We start from the raw sequence: 18,930 nt of genomic DNA, 5'->3' as shown, positions 1-18,930 counted from the left end.
GGTTGAAGCAGTATGCTGGAGAAGCTGCGTGCCCAACTCCTGCTGAAATTCAACACTAGCTCAATGCTTCTTTGAAATCCTCACCAGAACCTTTAATCCAGTCAAGAAACAGCATGTTACACTTTCCATTCTGCTGAAAGTCTCACCACCTAATCCAAATTCACTGTCTAGACATGCACAGTGTAACCAAATGAAGCCAAGGCAGTATCTAACGTGGCCATCAGTGCTATATGCAGCATTTTTCTCTTACCTGCAGGTTTATAGCACTACTACAGAGACAAAATATTCATATTTTTATATTCAGATTTTTCAGTTTTACAATTCGTTTATCCTTATGTGCCTTTGTGCCAAAGAGGAAAATAATTATTGAAGCTGCAACAGATCACCGACTTTTAAGAAACATAATATATCCAAAGGGAGACCAAGGTGATGATTAGGATAGCAATTCTGCAAACATTTTACCTGACACCTAGCCTCCACCTCGTCTAAACCCAAATCTCAATGAGTCAGCAGCATAAAGACATAGATAACCTCCTAAGGAACAGGGCCAAGAGGTTTCAGTGACAAGCAACATACTATAAGCTATGAAGGAAATCCTGCTTACCTGTCATAAGTCTCTTTGAGATCTCTGGCCAATTTGCACTTGGGCAGGATATGATGAAAAGGTGACTGTGGCCCTTCTGTGGCTATGGAAAATTTCAAAACAAGGAAGCAAACAAATAATTTCAAAGCAGAGAGAATTTCCTTTTCCCCCTCTAGGCAAAGGCAGTACCTTAGGCACAGAATCCATATCTTTTTAATCTACATTTATATTTCAAAGCTTTTATGATAATCCAAGTCAACCATTAAGATAATAACAATGAATTAATGCCAACTTCTGATCCTCAGCTTAGTTAAACACATTACCTGTGAACTTGACGTGATCATTTTAAGTGTTTTTGTTTTTATACATACTAGGTTTTATTTTCAATACTTGAAGCAAGATGATGTGTCAGCAAGAGTTCACCTTAGATGGTGCATATTATTTTAATAAGTTGCTATAAAGCATGGTCTACAAAAATGCTGTGCATAAAAATCTGTTGGCCATGAAAACTACATGTAAAAGTAAAATTTCCACACAAGAAGTCTAGTAACTAAACATAGTGTTAGAGCATAGGAAACTTGCTCTACGTTAAGTAGCTACATATGAGTTCTTCCATATCATCCTGACAGGCAGATCCAAACATGATGGTTTAGTACACCCTCTCCAATGATTGTTCTGAACCAAGCTAGCAAGGAAAGCAACCAAATTACTTCACTTCTAAAGCTGACATCTCTGCACAGGGATAGTTTTCTTGGATGAGGAAAAATGCAGTCAAAAGCTGTAAGAATGCTGAAGAGCACCAAAACTTGTTCATACTGATCCCAGCCACAAAAGAAAAAGGCACAATTAAAACTTCTCTGAAAAAGTGCTCCTGCACAAATACAGTTGTACACAAAGCTAAGCTCAACACTTACTTTCTGACATGGCAGACACTTCATCCTGAATAGCTAAGATCAGCTTGGCCTCCCTGGTCAGGTACTGGCAGCGGCGCTCCTCATGCTGCAAGACGATGGCGATTCGACGGGAAAGGTTGTGTAAGCAGTTTATCACTGATGGATCTGCATTGGCCTACAGGCAAGACAGAAGGGAAACTGTCTGGTCATTCAGCCACAGTCACATTTTTGGAACTAGAGTGATGGATAAGTAATCAAAGCAATTATTTTCAGCAGATACCGGTCTCTCTGGCAACTGGCTGAAGAATGGAGTTTTCTCTGACAGTAACAAAGCTCCCAGAGAAAGTTAAGGAAGAGGAAAGTGAAGGACTTATAGACTTGTTCATGAACATCAAATTAACACAGCACCTGGAGTATGATACTCGTATCTGTTTTTTTTTTCCAGCTCTTACTAGGCCTTTTGCTAGCAAAGAGACCAAAGAACTCAATTTCACATAGCCAGAAAAGAAGATATCAAGTTATCTGAAAAGGAAGTGCATCACAATGTTCAGGTTAAATTCACTGGGAGTATAAGGACTGCAGTGCCTTTAACATAGCCCACTCTCACCATGTTGGTTGTACTGAAGTTTGTCCTATACAACTAGCATTTGTCTTGTCAGTATGTAAATAGTACCAACAAATGATCAACACGTTGATACAAAAGCAAAATGAATCTGGACATACATTCCAAAGCATTTCACAAATATGGCTTATTACAAACACTTGCATTTGTGCAAGTCCCGGAGCGAAAGTGCTAGAAAAATCTATCACGTAAGTACAGCTGATAAGGGGGGACTCAGCAGCTCTAGTCAGAAAGTGCACAGTAAGCAGCTGCTTCATGTTTGTTAAGACTTTTAAAGGAATTTACAGTTCTAGCAAGTGATAACTTGGCATGTAAACTAGCAAACCATGAGTCAACATTTTCAAATTCCACTCTTCTTGCTGAGTCACGACACGTTGGTAACCCTGAGCTTAAACACAGCAGGATCAGTGCTGATTACAGTGTTTGGGACTGCCTGCTCTGTCTGCCCGCTGCAGATGGGCTCATCTTTATCACAGAATACCTCCACCCACACTTTGCAGTGCACTAGACTCTGCTAGGAAAAAAAAATTCACTTGCTTTACACATAGCACTTTCCAAAAACTTGACAGCTCTCTATGAAGTAAGAGTGTCTCATTTGGCAAATACAATTAAATGCTATATTAAGCACATAGTACATCAGTATCCTCACAGTGCCAAAATGCAAAAAAGTGAGTTTTCCTAGGAGAACCACTAGAAAACAGATTCTAAAGAAATGCAGACAAGAGGAATGTATGTGTTACTAAAAGATCAAAACTTTTGAAGCTAACAGCTCTTAATGCATGAAATTTAAAATCAACTTCTGTATTGCAAATTTGGCACTTCCTAACCTAAGAATGTCCCAAAGCACAGCAACACTGGCTTCCCAGCAGAACTCAATGAACGATATCTTGCTTGATTCAGATTGGGATAATTGTCTCTTGTGAAACCTTGCATTTCCACTGAAGAAAAGCCACTTGGACTATGGCCATGTATAAAGTACCGGTGCTAAAAGGGAAAAAAAAAGTCACTTCACAGTCAAGGAACTGGAGGCTTTAAAATCATGACATGTTATCCAAAGTCCTAGTCAAGCAAAAATCAGCCATCTCCAGCAGGACAGCTATTCCAATGCCATCCTTCATTTTCAGCATGTTGCTTCACATGCATATGTGCCACAAAAATAATATGATAGCTCCACAGACGTAACCTGTGGGCTGTGAAGAGAAAGCCAGAGCTCAGAAATCAAATAATGCTTGAACATAATGAAATTTCTAGGGTTTTATACTATGAAATTAGCGAAACCAGGATCCCTTAACACTGATACCAACATCTCATCAACAGAGTAGACTTAAAAAGAAACTCCAAGGAAAACATACATATTTGCTCCAGATTTTTGTTTAACATCAAAGTGTATTTATTCCTCACATGTTCCTGCTTCTCATTCAGAATGCTACATACAGCCAGTTGCTCCCTGGCATGCTCCTTCTTTTACAACAGCCTCATGGCTAAAAAGAGGCAGCTTTCAAACACTATCCAACTAATTGTAAAGAGGCCTGCAGGTAATGAGCAGAAGCACATGGCTCTGTATCACGAAGCATGATTAAGGGCTCTAAATAGTGCTGTTCTGAAGTATCATTTCAAAAAGAGCATCAGGGTTCAAAAAAAAAAAAAAAAAAGTGAAAAAATGATAGGTTTTGTCCAAATACAGAAGGACAGCCAAAAAAACTCTTCAGACATTAAATTGAGAGCACCTTCATCCACAGACCAATCTTGGATGAAACTGCAAGCCCATGATACCAGGAACATGGTTCCCACTCAGAAAAATGCTATGAGATGAGAGGAAAAATCACACAAATGCCATTCCTTTCTAAACATGAGCCTAAACTCTATCCTTTGGTTCTGATATGTCTTCCAAGAAACTACAGCACTGTGCTAACACACAGACCCGGCACCCATCCAGGTCTGGATCCAAGCTTGCAAACCTTACTGGAAAATGTAATGGCTCTAGAGAGCACAGAGCAGATTTCTTCATGGCTTTGCACTGAACGAGCTTGGGTTAACCAAAGTCATGGCAGGGCCCTAACTTGTAAGTCTGTCCAAACACGTCACTGTCCATGCTTGCTGCTGCCTCTGCCTCTGGCGCAGAACAGAGTTGCATGGAGCTACAAGGGCTCAGCAATGTGCTGTATGGATTTGGACCTACCCCAGGCAGAAGTAGAGCAGAGGATGGCATCTGGCATACAGGACAGTAAGACACAGGCTGCTTTTCCACATAGCTAACTTGGACAAGCTTCAATTGCATGATTAGAAACATCACAGCAGGTCAGCAGCTCGTCATTAACAACAGACAAGACGCATGCAAGATTTGTAACAGGGTTCATATCTATTTTTCAAAGAGATTTCTTGCGTGCCTTTATAGTCTGGGTTTTTAAAAAACAGAACAAAAAAGCTCTAAGATGTATCCTGAACAGAACAACTGTGCTTGAGGCTACGTAATGCTGGGCTGGAAATCTTACTAACTTCTCAGTGTCATGTTCTACTTTGTTTTGTTGTTTCAAATGAAAATCTCCCAGTGAAATTGGGCACTGAATGTTTTACAAGAGATTATGGCAAGATGAACCTACTGCATTCTGTTACACATCTGAAGGACATTCCATTACCAGATGACTAGAAGGCAGTCCTTACTTACCCTTAGGGCAAACACCACATTGAAGAGAATCATAGTGGGCATCTCTCTCTTTGGCGAGGGATCAGTTTTGGATACCTAAAAAATATTTAAAAGAAATCCCATATGCTACTGTCCTCTGGAACAAGTAATCAAGGGAGGAAAAAAAAAAAAGAAAACTCAGTCAAATAACAGTTTGCTGAGAGATGAGAGCAGACAAATCAAATTCTACCATCAAAATTTGACTTGTAAAAAATAAAATTGTATGATTATTTTCTTATTAAAGTATTACAGTTATTTTACACTTTCTGAGAAGCCGGTAAAACATAAACCAAAACATTTTGGTAAGGATCATAGAAATGTGTATTGGTTAAGACAGCGGCATTAGTAGATGTCTTTACTAATGCATTCTAGCACCATTAGGGGCCCTAGATATAATTTTTTCTTAGCACAATTGTTATGTATTGTTAACCATAGAAAACACTACAGATTTCTCACCCCATGCCACACATATTCTCCTTTTTCCTAAAATCCCCATTTGGACTGCATCATGTTGCAAGCTGTTGTTTTTATCAGAAAAACTGTGCTTGAGAAGTGCCCATATTCAATCTCACGCACTTGCACAATACTAAGATAAAAGGTTTGGTTTACATTCCTGCAGGACTTCAAATGCATTCTCCATCACGCACGCCTTCCCTTCCCCCCCCTCCCCCCAAAAAATGTTCTTTCTGCAACAGAAGGCTTCCTAGTGTCATAATCTTTAGCACATGTACAGGCTTTCTTGTGGGGAGGCACAGAGGAAGCGAAGACAAGCAAGTTGTATTTGCAAATCCAGTACTAACATCTCTGAATCAACTATGCATCACCACAAGATGGAGCACACAATCCAGAGGACACCCCTGCCTTCCCCGAAGCTCCCTGCTGAACACTCAGTCCAACCTGAAGGATAAACCACCTGAACAATCATCTAGCCTAATATTCTGCCTCTACACAATGAAGGGGCATAAAGTTAATGCAGTATCAGAGGCAGGGCAAACACAAAGAAGCTAGCAACAGCAAAGCTGCTTCCAGCCTTTCTGACAAGTACTAAGCATCAGCAACAAACTGCTCACTGGTGAACTCCTGAATGCTTTCACTTAAAAATCAGAAAAACTAGAAGTAGTAACACATACCTTTATTTTTCTAAATTGTTAAGTGAAGTTCTATCAAAAAGGCAGTGACAAGGGGTATGGCAAAAACAATTTACTGTGCTTATTTGTTCTTTTGGAGATACGGGTTCCAAGATGTCCTGTGAACTTCAATAAAGACTTAAAAGCATTAAGTGCAGGGACTGATCCTATTCTTCCCTTAAAATCAACCACTAACATCAGCTGGAATACAGCTAGTTTTCATATCCCCTCTTGAGTGGAAAAAAAGACCTAAGCCGGAAAAGAAAATGATGAAAGAATTTAAGAATTCGGAATATCATTACATAAAAGACAGTCTGGCACACGATTAAATGTTGGTGCTCTTGTAATTCTTCAATCTCATTTGAAGAAGAATTTGCTGAGTTGTCCTGTGAAGTAACTTATTGCAGCATGAACTCCAAAGAAATCCAAACCAGAGACTGTCAGGTTACTTCAGTCATTGCTTTTGCTCCATGGGACAGGCATGAAATAATCTAGCTTCTTACTAACTGCCTAAGGGTCCCAGATTTAGACCCAAACGAACTAGTAGAAAGGGCTGCCACATCCAGAAGATTCTGAAAACTAGAAAGTTCTGGGTGCCTCCTGGGGTGATAAGACACAGCCAAGAAAAAGATTCTACTAGAAGTAACAAAAAGGCATTTACAGCACTCTATAATGTTGTTTATTTACACAGATGTAATTTTATTTAGACAAATTGAAAATGAAGAGGTTTTTCATGCAATTAGGATAAAAGTGACTACAAGCAGAGAAAATGTATAATGTGTGGTAAACAAATGCAAATACAATTTTGCAACTTAGTTTAGACTCACTACACCACAATTACGAAGTTATGCCTTTTGGACAAGATTGGCAAAATAAATGAAGCTGGTACTGTGGGAGAACAGACCTCTGTTGTCAGGGCCCTAAGGGCACCAAACACTCTTAATGGCCTTGGCTGGCACCACTTGGTCCCCACACCTGCCCGTGCATGACCCAGGAGCCCCATTTAAGCTCAGTATGGGGCCTTTGGTCCCTGACTCTGGGGGTCTCCAGCCCTGTCTCCTGGATTGGCCTCAGACTTACACTGTAGGTAGTGTGTCTCCTGGATGGACTGCACTATGTACACAGCAGCCTTGTCCTCTAGCCCTACCTGTGGCTCCATCACCTTTTGCTCCTGGCTGAGCTCCCCGGGTAGACCCTGGGCCCAGTTCATTGCTTGTCTTCTGTGAGACTGGTGACAGACCCTGCTAGCAGCACCCCAGCTTGCCCATTTGTCAGGAGCAGCTGGTCCGGAGCATCCCCTCATTCTCTCCCTTCCTTAGCCCTTTCCTCCATCATTTCAGAGTCAACTGCCACACATTACTGAGGTGGGCTGTAACAGTCTCTATAAAAACAAAACAAGGCAACACCTTCTTGTCTCGTGGCCACCGTTCTATTTGCTCTAAGTGTCAGAGCTAGAAACATGAACGGCAAAACAAGAACCACCTTGCAAAACACTGCTTAAGCTTCCTGGCGCCTGACCTCACTCCCACCAGCACCAGGAACTTTTAGTGTTCTAGGGTAGTGGGCAACAGCTGTTCTGAACACAGCAGGCTGCATTTGCTGAAGTACTTGCACAGCCTGGGGGAACTTGTATTCTGTTTTCCAAAACAGCTCAAACATTTGAGAACTGAGTCTTGGTGATGCTCAGTCACATTTCTTGTACTCTTATGTGAGTTTCAGAAGTGGAACACTGGCACCTTCTGATGCTTGAAGCCAGCTTCTTACTTGGATAAAAGCAGTCCTAAAGCAGTCTGGTCTTCTAAATACCAAGCAGCAGTTGCCAACAATCTGTTTGCACCTCTAATTATAGATAGAAAGGATGACAGAATTGGCAAGCAGATTTTTGCCTGGAAAAATGAACGACTTAGCAAATTTGACAAAAAAGGAGATGAAAGCAGTTCAGTGATACAGATTAGTGTTGGATTTAGAAATTACCAAAGCCTGGTTCATTTTTACAGTCTGTCAGGAAAAGGAATGGGAAAGGGAATATTTTGCATGCAGAACCATGCAAATTCTTTCTTAGATTTAAGCAGGGCCTTTTCCATACCTGGGTGACAACTGCTTTTACTCCAATCAGCTAAAACACAGACCATAAACCAAGGTCTGAATACAAACAGCAGTCCAACTTTCTCCATAAGAAAATTTTAGACCTCTTTTTAACATTTGTTAGGGTTTGGGTTTGTTTGTTTTTTTTTGGTTGTTTGGTTTTTGTTTTGTTTTTTACTGCCATACTAATTGGAGGTGATGAAAAGCTAAGTTGCAACAACTAACATGGTGAGAAACAGCTTTTGAGCTGGACCACTTAGCAAACTTCTGTTTACCCAAGCTCCTTTTCTAATGTGACCAGACTGGGGTTTCTGTGAGTCACTGACAGAGATCCCTTAGTTTGCTACTCACTGTAGTTATCTGGAAATACAGAAAGGCAGCTTTGAGCATCCACAAGAATCAGAAATCAGGAAGAAATAGGATCAAAAGCAAACCTATCCATTCTAAATTCTAAGTTTCCTAACTAAGCCATGGAGTTTGAAAAGAAAGCATGCCCCCCAAGCAGACCTCTTACCATACCTGCCCAAGGGCATGCTGAAGCAATGTAGGGTGGCCAACAAAGCGAACATTATCAATCTTCAGTTCAAATTTTTTGCCACACATATCTGACTTTGTAGCCAAAATCGTTGCCAGGATGACATCTGAAAACCTTGAAGAGCAGAAACAAAAGTTATTACAATTTTCAAAAAGCATACCCCCAGAATGTTCCTCCAAATACAGATGTATTTAACTTGTGAAAATTTTTTTAAGTTGTAAATTGTGTATAAATTGCTGTACCTGGAATACCCCCAATTATAGAAAATTAAGAATCCCTTAATTACATCTGTCAGATCATCACAATTATAAAACAGGAAGCGTTCAAGACAAAGACTGTGGTGTCATGCTTATTTCAGTACATGCACAGCAAAATAAATTGGTAATATTAGATGCAGTTTGTTTAAATACAAAAACAGCCTGAGTTAGCCATTGCCTGGATTTAGCTGCAGATTAATGAACTTACTAAGCAACTACATATCAAGACAGCCTGTCACTCAAGCACAACAAAGATCTTTAAGCCACCCATTGCGGCAAAGGGGAAGGCAAGACAGAGCTTGAGTCAATTAAAAGAAAAATATATTCTACATTTGTCCCTCCTTTTCCAAATCTAGTCAGTGAGACTCAAAGTTACTCACTTAACAGCTCTCAACCTGCGGTCAAAGGACCAGCAGCACCCTGCTGAAAATTGCTTGGCATCACCTGGTCTCATCTGATAAACTAAACCAAGAGAAATTCATGACAATGGGCTCTCCTCAGTGCTGACCACATTTTATTGGTACTGGGGACTGCTCTGGATTTGTGGTGGGAAGACTGCAAGCACGAGACAGGACAGCAAGTACCTACAAGGAGTCTGCCAAGTAAAATACAGCCACAGCTCCAAATTGGGTAAGAATTCCAGTGTGACAAGGGAAGAATTCTGCAACCACTTCTGATGACCTTACAACATTGGCCTTCTCTTTAAAAATACTCATGTTCCTCAGGGTGTCCCCTGAGACAGTGAAGCTCAAATCCATAGCAAAGGGGACCTCAGTTAGCTGCTGGAGGGAACTTCTTGTTGTTTCATGACAGCAGTAGTACAAGGTTTGATATTAGCAATGTTCTTTCCTGATCTGATTTCTCTAAGACCCTCATTTAACCAAATGGATTTCAAGCCAGCTTTCGATGAGACTGTTTTTTAAATAATGGCAATGTTTAATCCAATTTCTTTATTTGCATTCATGGATGTGTGTCCCTGTCAGACCATCCCCCTCCACCACGCAGGTTTCCCGGATAACACAGTATCACTCAGAGAAAAGGGCAGACATGGGTGTGTTCTGCACTCACCTTATCTCTTGGCCACAAGCGAGCCCTCAGTGCCCAGGGAAGGACTTAATGTACCACGCTCCTGGTTCACTCTGAGTGAGTTATGGAGTACCACAGAAACTAAGACAAACACACAGCCAGGTTTTTCATCTATATCTATCTGCATATGACCCAGGGGCTATTTCTGTTATTAGACCTATGTATACTGAAGATGCAGGATGATACAGGGGCTTTCCAAACTGCCAAAGCCTCTGATGCTTGTACAAAAAGGTCATCCTCACCATCCTGCTTATGTTTGGCTGATGGAAGGAGCAGCTCTGTACAAACTTCCAAATCCCTGGCTGCTCTGCTCACACAGGATGCTGAACACAGCTGAGGGCTAGCAGAGAGATGGGCAGACTAGCCAGAGACTCCTGGGGCCACTGAACCCGTGCTCCCCAGCCACTGTGCTGGACTGGGCTGCACAACACATGGATTTCATAAGGAAAAGGTAAAGCTTCCTCCAGCTGGACTTCACGTGACAGCTCCTGAAGATCACATCCAAAATAGGAAAAAGTCACCGCGATAGCAGTGAGCTTTCCCTCCTGTTTCTGCCATGCCCAGCTGTGTTAGATACTAGCCTGGTCACAGAGCCAGGAAAACTCTAAGAACAATGAATCAAAAATGAGCACATGCTCTGGTAAGCAGAGGTAGAAACAGGGTAAACTAGGAAGTGCCTGCTTGCTTGTAAAAAATGAGTTCTTCCCTCCCCCAGCCTTGGCAAAGGATGCCTTGAGAGCTGGAAAACCAAACTTCATTAATGACGACTTACACCTCTGTTAAGATTTCACTTTTACACGGAATTCCACCACAAGATCTTTTCACACACAGCTGTGGTGCTGAATGTAACAGTTCAGCAGTGCCCCAGGATAGCTCACAACACTGACACCCATCTCTGCATTACCTCGTATTTGGCTCTGTGGGGAGCAGAAGATTAAAAGGTTAATTTTGTAACATCTCCCCACCTTCTTGCTAGCCGAGACCTCTCTTTCTGAGAGAGCACTGCAACTGCAGCCAGCTGACATGCTCAGGATATATAACCCTCTGGTGTGTTGCAGGGGGTCTACCTGACGGGTACAGGCACCTGGTATCACCACAGGCTCTCCAGAGAGACCTGGACTCCAGACTCATCTCCTGGTCTGACAGCCTAGAAGCATTGGTTTGGTTGTTTGTTCCAAATCCCCCCGAAAACATTCCACATTTTTTATACATTTCTTAGGCCTCTGGACAAGAGGGAAACTGAGGGACAACTGATATGTCATTCCCTTCATTTCAGTTCATCATTTCATCTTAAACAGCAACATTTTAGTTTAGATATTTTAAAACTGGTTTTCTAATCTCTGTAGCATACTAAGATGACTTAAAAACACTGACTTATCAGAGCCCAAGAGTTTGTTAGAAGCAGATTAGGTTTCACAATTGGGCAGTAACAGTTCCTTTTTATTTCATGGGATTAGTCCGAGCTCTGTGATTTACAGAGGGAAGCAAACTTTCCCTTTACTAAAGAATTCAGCAGCTGGAAACTAAATACAAAAAAAAAAACAAAAGCTTTGATTTGCCCAAAATATCCTATGGTGAGCTTGACATTGTGGCAGCAGCAGACAATCCAGCAGTATGATACAAAACACACTAGTGCAGACTGACTGCTGTCACCAGCACCTCCTCTGGAACTGACATAGCTGAAAATACAATTGCTTTTGCTTTAGCATACAGAAGAGGAGGGATATCAAGAATATCAAACAAAACCATATTTTTTTCCCAAGGATGGAAAATAACTTTAAGGTTCACAGGAAGTCAAAGTAAGTTATTTCTAAGGAATTTGTCTTTGAAGTGGTTTAGAAAGGGAGATGACTATCTGGGTGATCATCTTTGTTATATGGGTACTAGAGGTGAGGCTTAATACTTCTGGGGCTCCTGGCAGAGATAAGCACTTTTCCCTCCACACATTCAAGAAGGGGTATAATGCAGTCACCCAGCTTAGCTTTGTGGGGCAACAAGAGCAAGCAACCGGAGCATCCGCTCAAAACCTGGTCTCTAAAGAGCTCTCTGTAATTACTGTGAGATTGAAAAGCTTACTTACTGGTCGGTACTTTTAACTCATTGCTTGTCAGAAAGCAATTTGTTTTAGGGCTCCTTGTCAGAATAACTACAATGTTAAGGCTATACTTTGTTTTATTCTTGGAGGGTCACAACTTTCCTCAATTCACAGAGGGACAGTATGACACCCATTCTGGGTACCCTACAGAAAGCACAGCGATGTTAGTAGGACCTTTGTAATTATCCTAGCATAAAACCTTAGCGATACATTTCCTACAGACATTGTGATTTAGCGTATAATTATGTCATCATTCGGTGTGAAGTAGAAACCAAGAACAAAGCACAATTAAAAGGATAGTGAGAAAAGAAAGCCATTCTAGACAGAGGTGATTATTAAGAACATTTGGTCTTACCCTGAAACCAATTGCTCATCAGTTAGAGGACATTGGTCTCTGAAATGGGAACATGGCCATAAACACAAGACAAAAACATAACAAAAGAAAATAAACGAGGCAAGTACACACCAAAAAAAAAAAAAAAAAAGAGATAAGATAACATTAAATACTACGATGATCTATTAAGAGTTAAACTTCTGTACAGGAATGACAAGTATTGAGAAGACTCAAAATTAATGGTAGGTGAATTCCTGGGACATACTGCAGACTGAAATTGAAGGCATTTTAGTCCGCTCACTAACACTGTCTGTTGTAACGTCCTCCCACAATGTGCTGCATTTATGGAATTGCATTTACACTGCATTTTTAAATTGACGCTTACCTTACAAGAAACAAACCAACAAAAACAAACAAACAAAAACACAGAAGATGTTGTAGTCTGATTTAGAGCAGATTATAAACGTCACTTTGTTTTCTAGACTGTCAGTAGAGGTTTCGCCAAAGGAACATCCCACGCAGCCCCAGCTGACTCAGAGCTCTTCACCACTGGTGTTAGTGCTTCCATACCCACAAGACTTAGAAAAAGAGGATGGCAAACACTGTTCCACACACAGCCAGCATTATTTTTAAAGGGCTTTGCACAAACAGCTGCTGCTGCTCTCCCACAGGGATCTAAACAATAGGTCTGTCCAGAATCACAGCACAAGCATGAAGGTAACTTAGGAAGAGTAGGCAGAAAAAGTTTTCAAGGCAAAGAACCTGAACGGTGTGCAGAGCAAGGCTCTATTAGCAGCTGCACTCACTTTTGTATCAGGGAAATAAATACCTATTTTAATTCTATCAACTGCTTGGTGGTTGGGTTTTGTTTTGTTTTTGTTTTTTCCAAATAACAAGGGAGAAAGGACTTTGGAAAAATGAATCTGTAATGAAAAATTAATCTGATAAAAGCTTCATACTGTCCACTGTAGAAATGAGACAAAATGAAAACCTCCAACAATTATTTAATCCCAAAGACTGCAGATTTCCACAAGTCATGTTGAAAAGGTAGAACAAACCCAAAGGACAAACAATATACAACAGGGGTGATATTACAGAAAGGATGTTTAAACGGATGGATGGGTGAACAGAAAAGCACAGGCTTACAGAAAGGAAGCCTTTCAGAACAAATAACAAGGGAGAATACTGAGGTCCAGTGAAAGAGGGACAGAGGAGACAGAAACATTACCACAGGAGAATTACTGTTTGATAGAAAGGGGCATTTGAGTCCTTGTTTTTCAGTAACTTGATGGTTGTTTTTTTGTTTTGTTTTTTAGCAAAAAGCATGTAGCCAATTAATGACATCAATGCTGTCAAGCTTACTACATCTCCCTCAGTTAGTTGGTTACACTACTAAAAAATATAAAGTCTGGTGTAACATATGTTCCTCTGTGTGCATCTTCATTAGAATTTTTGCTGAGTATCTCCCCTCCAAAGAAAACTACAAAATGCACTTCAAAGAAATTTAACAAAGCATCATCTTCAGACTTCAAGAGTTGCTACATGTCTTTACTGCCTTACCTTTTTCCAGGATGGTGGGCATCTCCATAAGTTGTGAAGGGTATATATTATTGATATAGCACTCAAAAAATGAAGCATGTTTTTTATGAGAGCAGATGATGTAAGACTGAGAAGAAGCCAGTAAAGAGAGACACTTGACAGGTGATTTGCTTTGACAGTGACAGAATCTTAACAATACCTCTCTGTTGCCTGGCCATCATCAACACACCTTGAACACTTTTGATGCTTGACTTGCCTTTAGGATAAGAAAAGATCTGTATTCTAAAGATCCAAACACACAGCTCCACTGAAGAGAAATCAACACAGCTGATACACACCAGTAACCCGGAGGCAGGACTGTCATGAATAGGCTGCACTTTTCTTTAAAAAAACAAAGTATAATGAAGACCAGGAAACTCATGTCTGAAGGTCACAAGAAAACAAATTATGCATACAAATATGGAAATGGAGAGTTAAGGCACCTGAACTGATCTAATTTTCTGAAGCCATAAAGAAATACATATACCTTAACTGCTCCATGAGAGGTACACTCAAAAGTAATCAATCTGGGTTCCAACAGCTTAGCAAAAAAGTAATACTGAACCTTATCTAGGATACATTTCATCCTAGATTATCAGTAATTACTATCATGGACAGTCATCCACTATAAAAGAAGATGCATCCAACCCTCATGAGAACTATTGTAGCAGCAAGAGAGATCTGAAATAACCTTTGTTAACGAACATAAAATGTTATCAAACCACTCAACCTAGCAGGCTGCCCTCTCCAAAGCCCCAGTTTGTGCTGCCAAAAACATCTGGAGAGATTACTGATATGTGGTGATTTAAAGGAATCTTTTTGCCAACACTTCCTTGAGGAAGCCTTCCAAAAATAACACAAAGCCACTTCATAAATTACTTTCATCTGGGACAACTCCAATAAGAAAACACCACCAAAACACGGACAGGACTTCATGCTGACAAACCCTCTCACTCCGTGGACTACTAAACCGAGCATTGCGGGAAGAGAATTGCTACACCACTGCACCACCCAAGAACAAACCTACAGGGACAAAGCTGCCACTCGAGAAACAGGGATGGCTCTCACAAATCCAGTCACTCCACTCCTGGTCTCTCCAGCCCTCAGTAGAAACATAAAAAGCATTCCAAACTGGAGCTCAGGAGCAAGAATCAGAACACTGCTGAGGAATAATCCCACGGGCTCAGCAACAATACTGGTTTTACAGTAAACGATATTTAAGCTCTTTCCTTCCCTAGTCTACACAGGTCATAAATCATACGCACCTCGCTCTGTCCAAGACCTTTTGCACTTCTCAGCCACCACTCTCCCCTGATAATCTCTTATGCTCCACAGGCACCAACTCTTGTTACTCCTAATACGGATAAAGATCAAAACTCTGAGCCACCTGTTGTACACAGCTTTGAAAATCGCTTTTTGCTTTGTGCTGGAAGATGGGCTTGTGTACCCAAGACTTGCATATGGTTTCTACCTACATATGAGAGCTTTAGTGATTTCTTTTACTAGTTGCTATCGCTGAAGAGAAGGATATTTAGCTGCTGCATCAGTTGTATGGCTGCATTAAATGAATCTGAAAGCTTCTCTTCTGTCTTAGTGTGAAAGGCAGCTTTTTCAATGGATTTACAACACTAATTACACTGGTATTCAGGAAAGGCTTTTCCGTAAACCAAACTGAAAGAAACCCAATTTTGAAAAACACTGCATTTCTGAATGTCGATGTATACCTGTGGAAGCAGCACAAGCAGTGTGCTGGGCCTCAAGATCTGGCAGAGCAATACGGGTGCTCCACTTCCCCCACTCCCCTTTTACCTGAATAGCAGCGATTGGCAGATCCATAGGGGATAGTAATAAGGGCCCTCCTGCTAATAGACCTGTGTTGGCTGGCACCTCAACTACATGGATGTAACTATAAGGCTATGAACTCCAGTAAACTTGACAACCATCAGCTACAGACAGTACAGCATGGATTTCTATGTACTGCTATGTAAGGCTGTACAAATAGAAATTTTTCTCTGAAGACCATCACTACAGAGTGGGATTTCTGTCTTAATATTCTCTCACTCAGCACTTCAGAACTGTCCAGACCCACTTGATGGACTGCCAATAGGCTGATACTTTGAGCTTAGGGAAGTCAGTTCCCTAAATTCTTTTAAACACTAAAAGCTTAATAACAAATACTTGACCCAACAGACTTGAGCATTAGCCTTCAACCACTAATTTCTGGACTCCACTATAATAAAATCATTTAACTCTTTGTTTAATTTAGGTTACATGCCAGCACATTCAATCCACTTATAAACAGTTTCAGAATACTAAATTAAGAGCACTTTTCTCATCTGACTGTAATTTGAAGTGATAAAAGCTCTTCTTCTACCACAGTAGTAGCCAATATTGCATCACTCTAATTCAGCACCACAGACAACATCCAGCGAGCACAGCTCTGCATTATGTTTTATCCAACCTGCCAAAGTGGAAGAGGCAACAAGAAGAGGTATCAAAAAGAAGCTGGCTCACTTCCAATATTGCCTTAAATCTATCTAGGGAAATACTGGAGACAGGGTTTTTGAACAGCTACCAACAAAATCCCTGAGATAACCAACAAACATGCACAGAGCCCTCCTAACATGCATGTTAGGACATGCTGTCCACAGGACAGTCTGAAATGTCATTCAACAAATATCAGACTTAAAGACATGGTGTGGTCCCACTGGAGTTGTGGCTCATAGCACACTGCGTCCCATGGAGACATGGTAGAACTATTTAAAGGTTTCGAAAAGATGCAATACATACAAATGACCCTAAACAAGATGTGTTACATCTGTTTTCATAAGGTCCCAGTCCTGGAAAAACATACAAACTTGATGAAGTTTCCTGTCATGGGTGGTTTTAATTTCAGTGAAACTATTCTGAGTCAAATGTAAGAACAAGATTAAACTTTGCAAGTTTGGGATATTCATTTCTTTTTTTGAGGACAAGTGATGACAACTTTTTTTTCATTCTTGTATTAGAGAACAGCACCAACTATACCATTGTTAATATCTGAAATTAAAAGACACATCTCAAAAAAGATCTGGAACTGAACGATGGCCCAAATTTGTCTCATACCTGATAGAGATAAATTTAGAACAATGCGGCTAATTACAGATTTTCTCCAAAAACTAATTAGAGGGTCCATTTCTACGTATATGCATGCTGAACAACATACATTATTTTCAGTGCGTTTTTTCAGTGCAATGACCCACTGATTTCCTTTAATTGAAAAACTATCTCTAAGTCTCAGTATCCTTTTGAGCTACTATTTCACTCCATGGATACACAAGCAGCTATGTCTGGAGAAACAATATTAGTTACTCATTAGTGTAGAGCAATTCTGTATGACAATTATATGAGCTAAGGAAGAATCTGAGGCAACTATATAATATATCCAGTTAGACATATGCAGGTAAAGTGGAATTTTGCCAAAGGATTAATACTCCTAGCTTTGAAAGAGTAACACTGCCTTTCTAACAAGCACAAAACATCTCACCAATACCCTGCCCAGAAAACAACAGACTCACTAGCATTCACTCATGAGACATTCCTCATTACCAAGCACTGATTTGCTCATAACCTGGCATTGAAGCATCTCTTTGCAGGTCTTCTATACACTGTAAGAGAATTTGCCTGCTGAACTAGCAGGCAAGAGAAAGAGAGGCCATCTCCTCCTGTTTCAAGCTCAGACAAATTGAAATGTTTTCTCCCTACCTGGAGTCCCCATCTTGATCCTCTGAGGTGTCACCAGAGCTATTCACAGCATATCGACTCCTTGGTTTATCTAAAGCAAAGAATAAAGACATTTTTTTCAAGGAACAACCTCCTTAAAGTGTGCATTAAAGAATACTTGTCCGTGCCCTTTTAAAAATCATCTATAATCAAGCTCCAAAAAAGTAACATTAAAAGTAAGAATCCTTTCCTTTTTAAGTGGAAATACCAGATCTTGGTATGTTAGGGTTTTTTTTATTATTATTATTTTTCTATTTTTACTCATAAACACATTAAAAAATAGGAGAAGCTTAAATTTTCAGGGAATACAGAGAAGAAAGCAAAACATACAGAGAAATAACTCTTCTCTTAAGTACCAGGTAACAGTTTGCAATTCAAGAGAGTGAAAAATAAAAATCTGGCCAATTAATTTCCCTTATTATTACTCAGGTTTCAGCAGAATGATAATGCTCCAGAAGCCCCCTCTGCAATGACAGATATCAAAAGCATTTGCAAACAAAAAGCAGGAGAGAAACAGGAGGGAAACTGACAGCAAATATATATATACATATGTATATACATATATTCTGATTTTTCTTATAAAAAACAGAGAGGGATTCAAAAATTACTTTTGCCTAGTAAAAAATTACTCACAACCTAAAAAGGGGTGTCAAATCTCCCAAGATATATGGCAGCTGGCAAAGATTCATGTAGAACAACTTCAGGTTGTGTACCAAAATACTCACCTACCAGGTGACCCTCATGTTCAGTTTGGTATGTTCTTAATGAGGCCCAAATCATCAAATGTTCTTAGGCACCAAACTCACACTGAAATCAAAAATCATTTCAAACTTACCTGCAATTACATTGCCTGGAAATGGCTTAGATCTGCAAGTAATGACGCTGTGATCTTGAGGCATTAGCCATGCTAAGGCCTCTCAAAGCTGCACCTCAAAGTGCAGGCCAGAACCAGCCATGCTGGCTGCACAGGGCCAGCACAAGCATGGCTTCACATCAGCCATTGCAGACACAAGAGAAGACTACACAGAATTTATAGAATTTACAGAATATACCAAGTTGGAAGGGACCCACAAAGATCAAATCCAACTCATGGCTTCTCACAGGACAACCAAAAAAACAAACCACGTGTCTGGGCATTTTCCAAACGCTTCCCGAACTCCAACAGGCTCAGTGCCATGAGCACTGCCCTGGGGAGCCTGTCACCCTGCAGAGCCTCCACCTCTTCCCGCTGGCAAGTACCAATGGCCACAATGATTCTCATTTAGAGGCACACGCACAGTTATCCTACTC

The 18,930-nt window shown here is 40.5% G+C and overlaps 1 protein-coding gene across 3 annotated transcripts in view; it reads right to left on the bottom strand.

The window, feature by feature from the left end:
* Window positions 1-18,930, bottom strand: part of NPRL3 (NPR3 like, GATOR1 complex subunit) — a 49,207-nt gene that overhangs the window by 28,824 nt on the left and 1,453 nt on the right. For 2 of the 3 annotated variants that reach the window (XM_027468772.3, XM_027468773.3), the window contains exons 2-6: window positions 17,623-17,692; window positions 8,513-8,642; window positions 4,764-4,838; window positions 1,498-1,651; window positions 605-686 (exon numbers count right to left, since the gene is read on the bottom strand). In XM_027468772.3, the coding sequence (XP_027324573.1) occupies window positions 605-686; window positions 1,498-1,651; window positions 4,764-4,838; window positions 8,513-8,642; window positions 17,623-17,692 (511 nt within the window). Of the gene's footprint in view, window positions 1-604; window positions 687-1,497; window positions 1,652-4,763; window positions 4,839-8,512; window positions 8,643-12,321; window positions 12,361-17,622; window positions 17,693-18,930 lie in introns of all 3 variants that reach the window. The other variant, XM_027468771.3, reaches the window with a different exon arrangement.

This window comes from Anas platyrhynchos, chromosome 15 (genome assembly GCF_047663525.1).
Source record: "Anas platyrhynchos isolate ZD024472 breed Pekin duck chromosome 15, IASCAAS_PekinDuck_T2T, whole genome shotgun sequence".
NCBI classification, from domain to species: Eukaryota; Metazoa; Chordata; class Aves; order Anseriformes; family Anatidae; genus Anas; species Anas platyrhynchos.
This window is presented reverse-complemented; position numbering and strand designations above follow the sequence as displayed.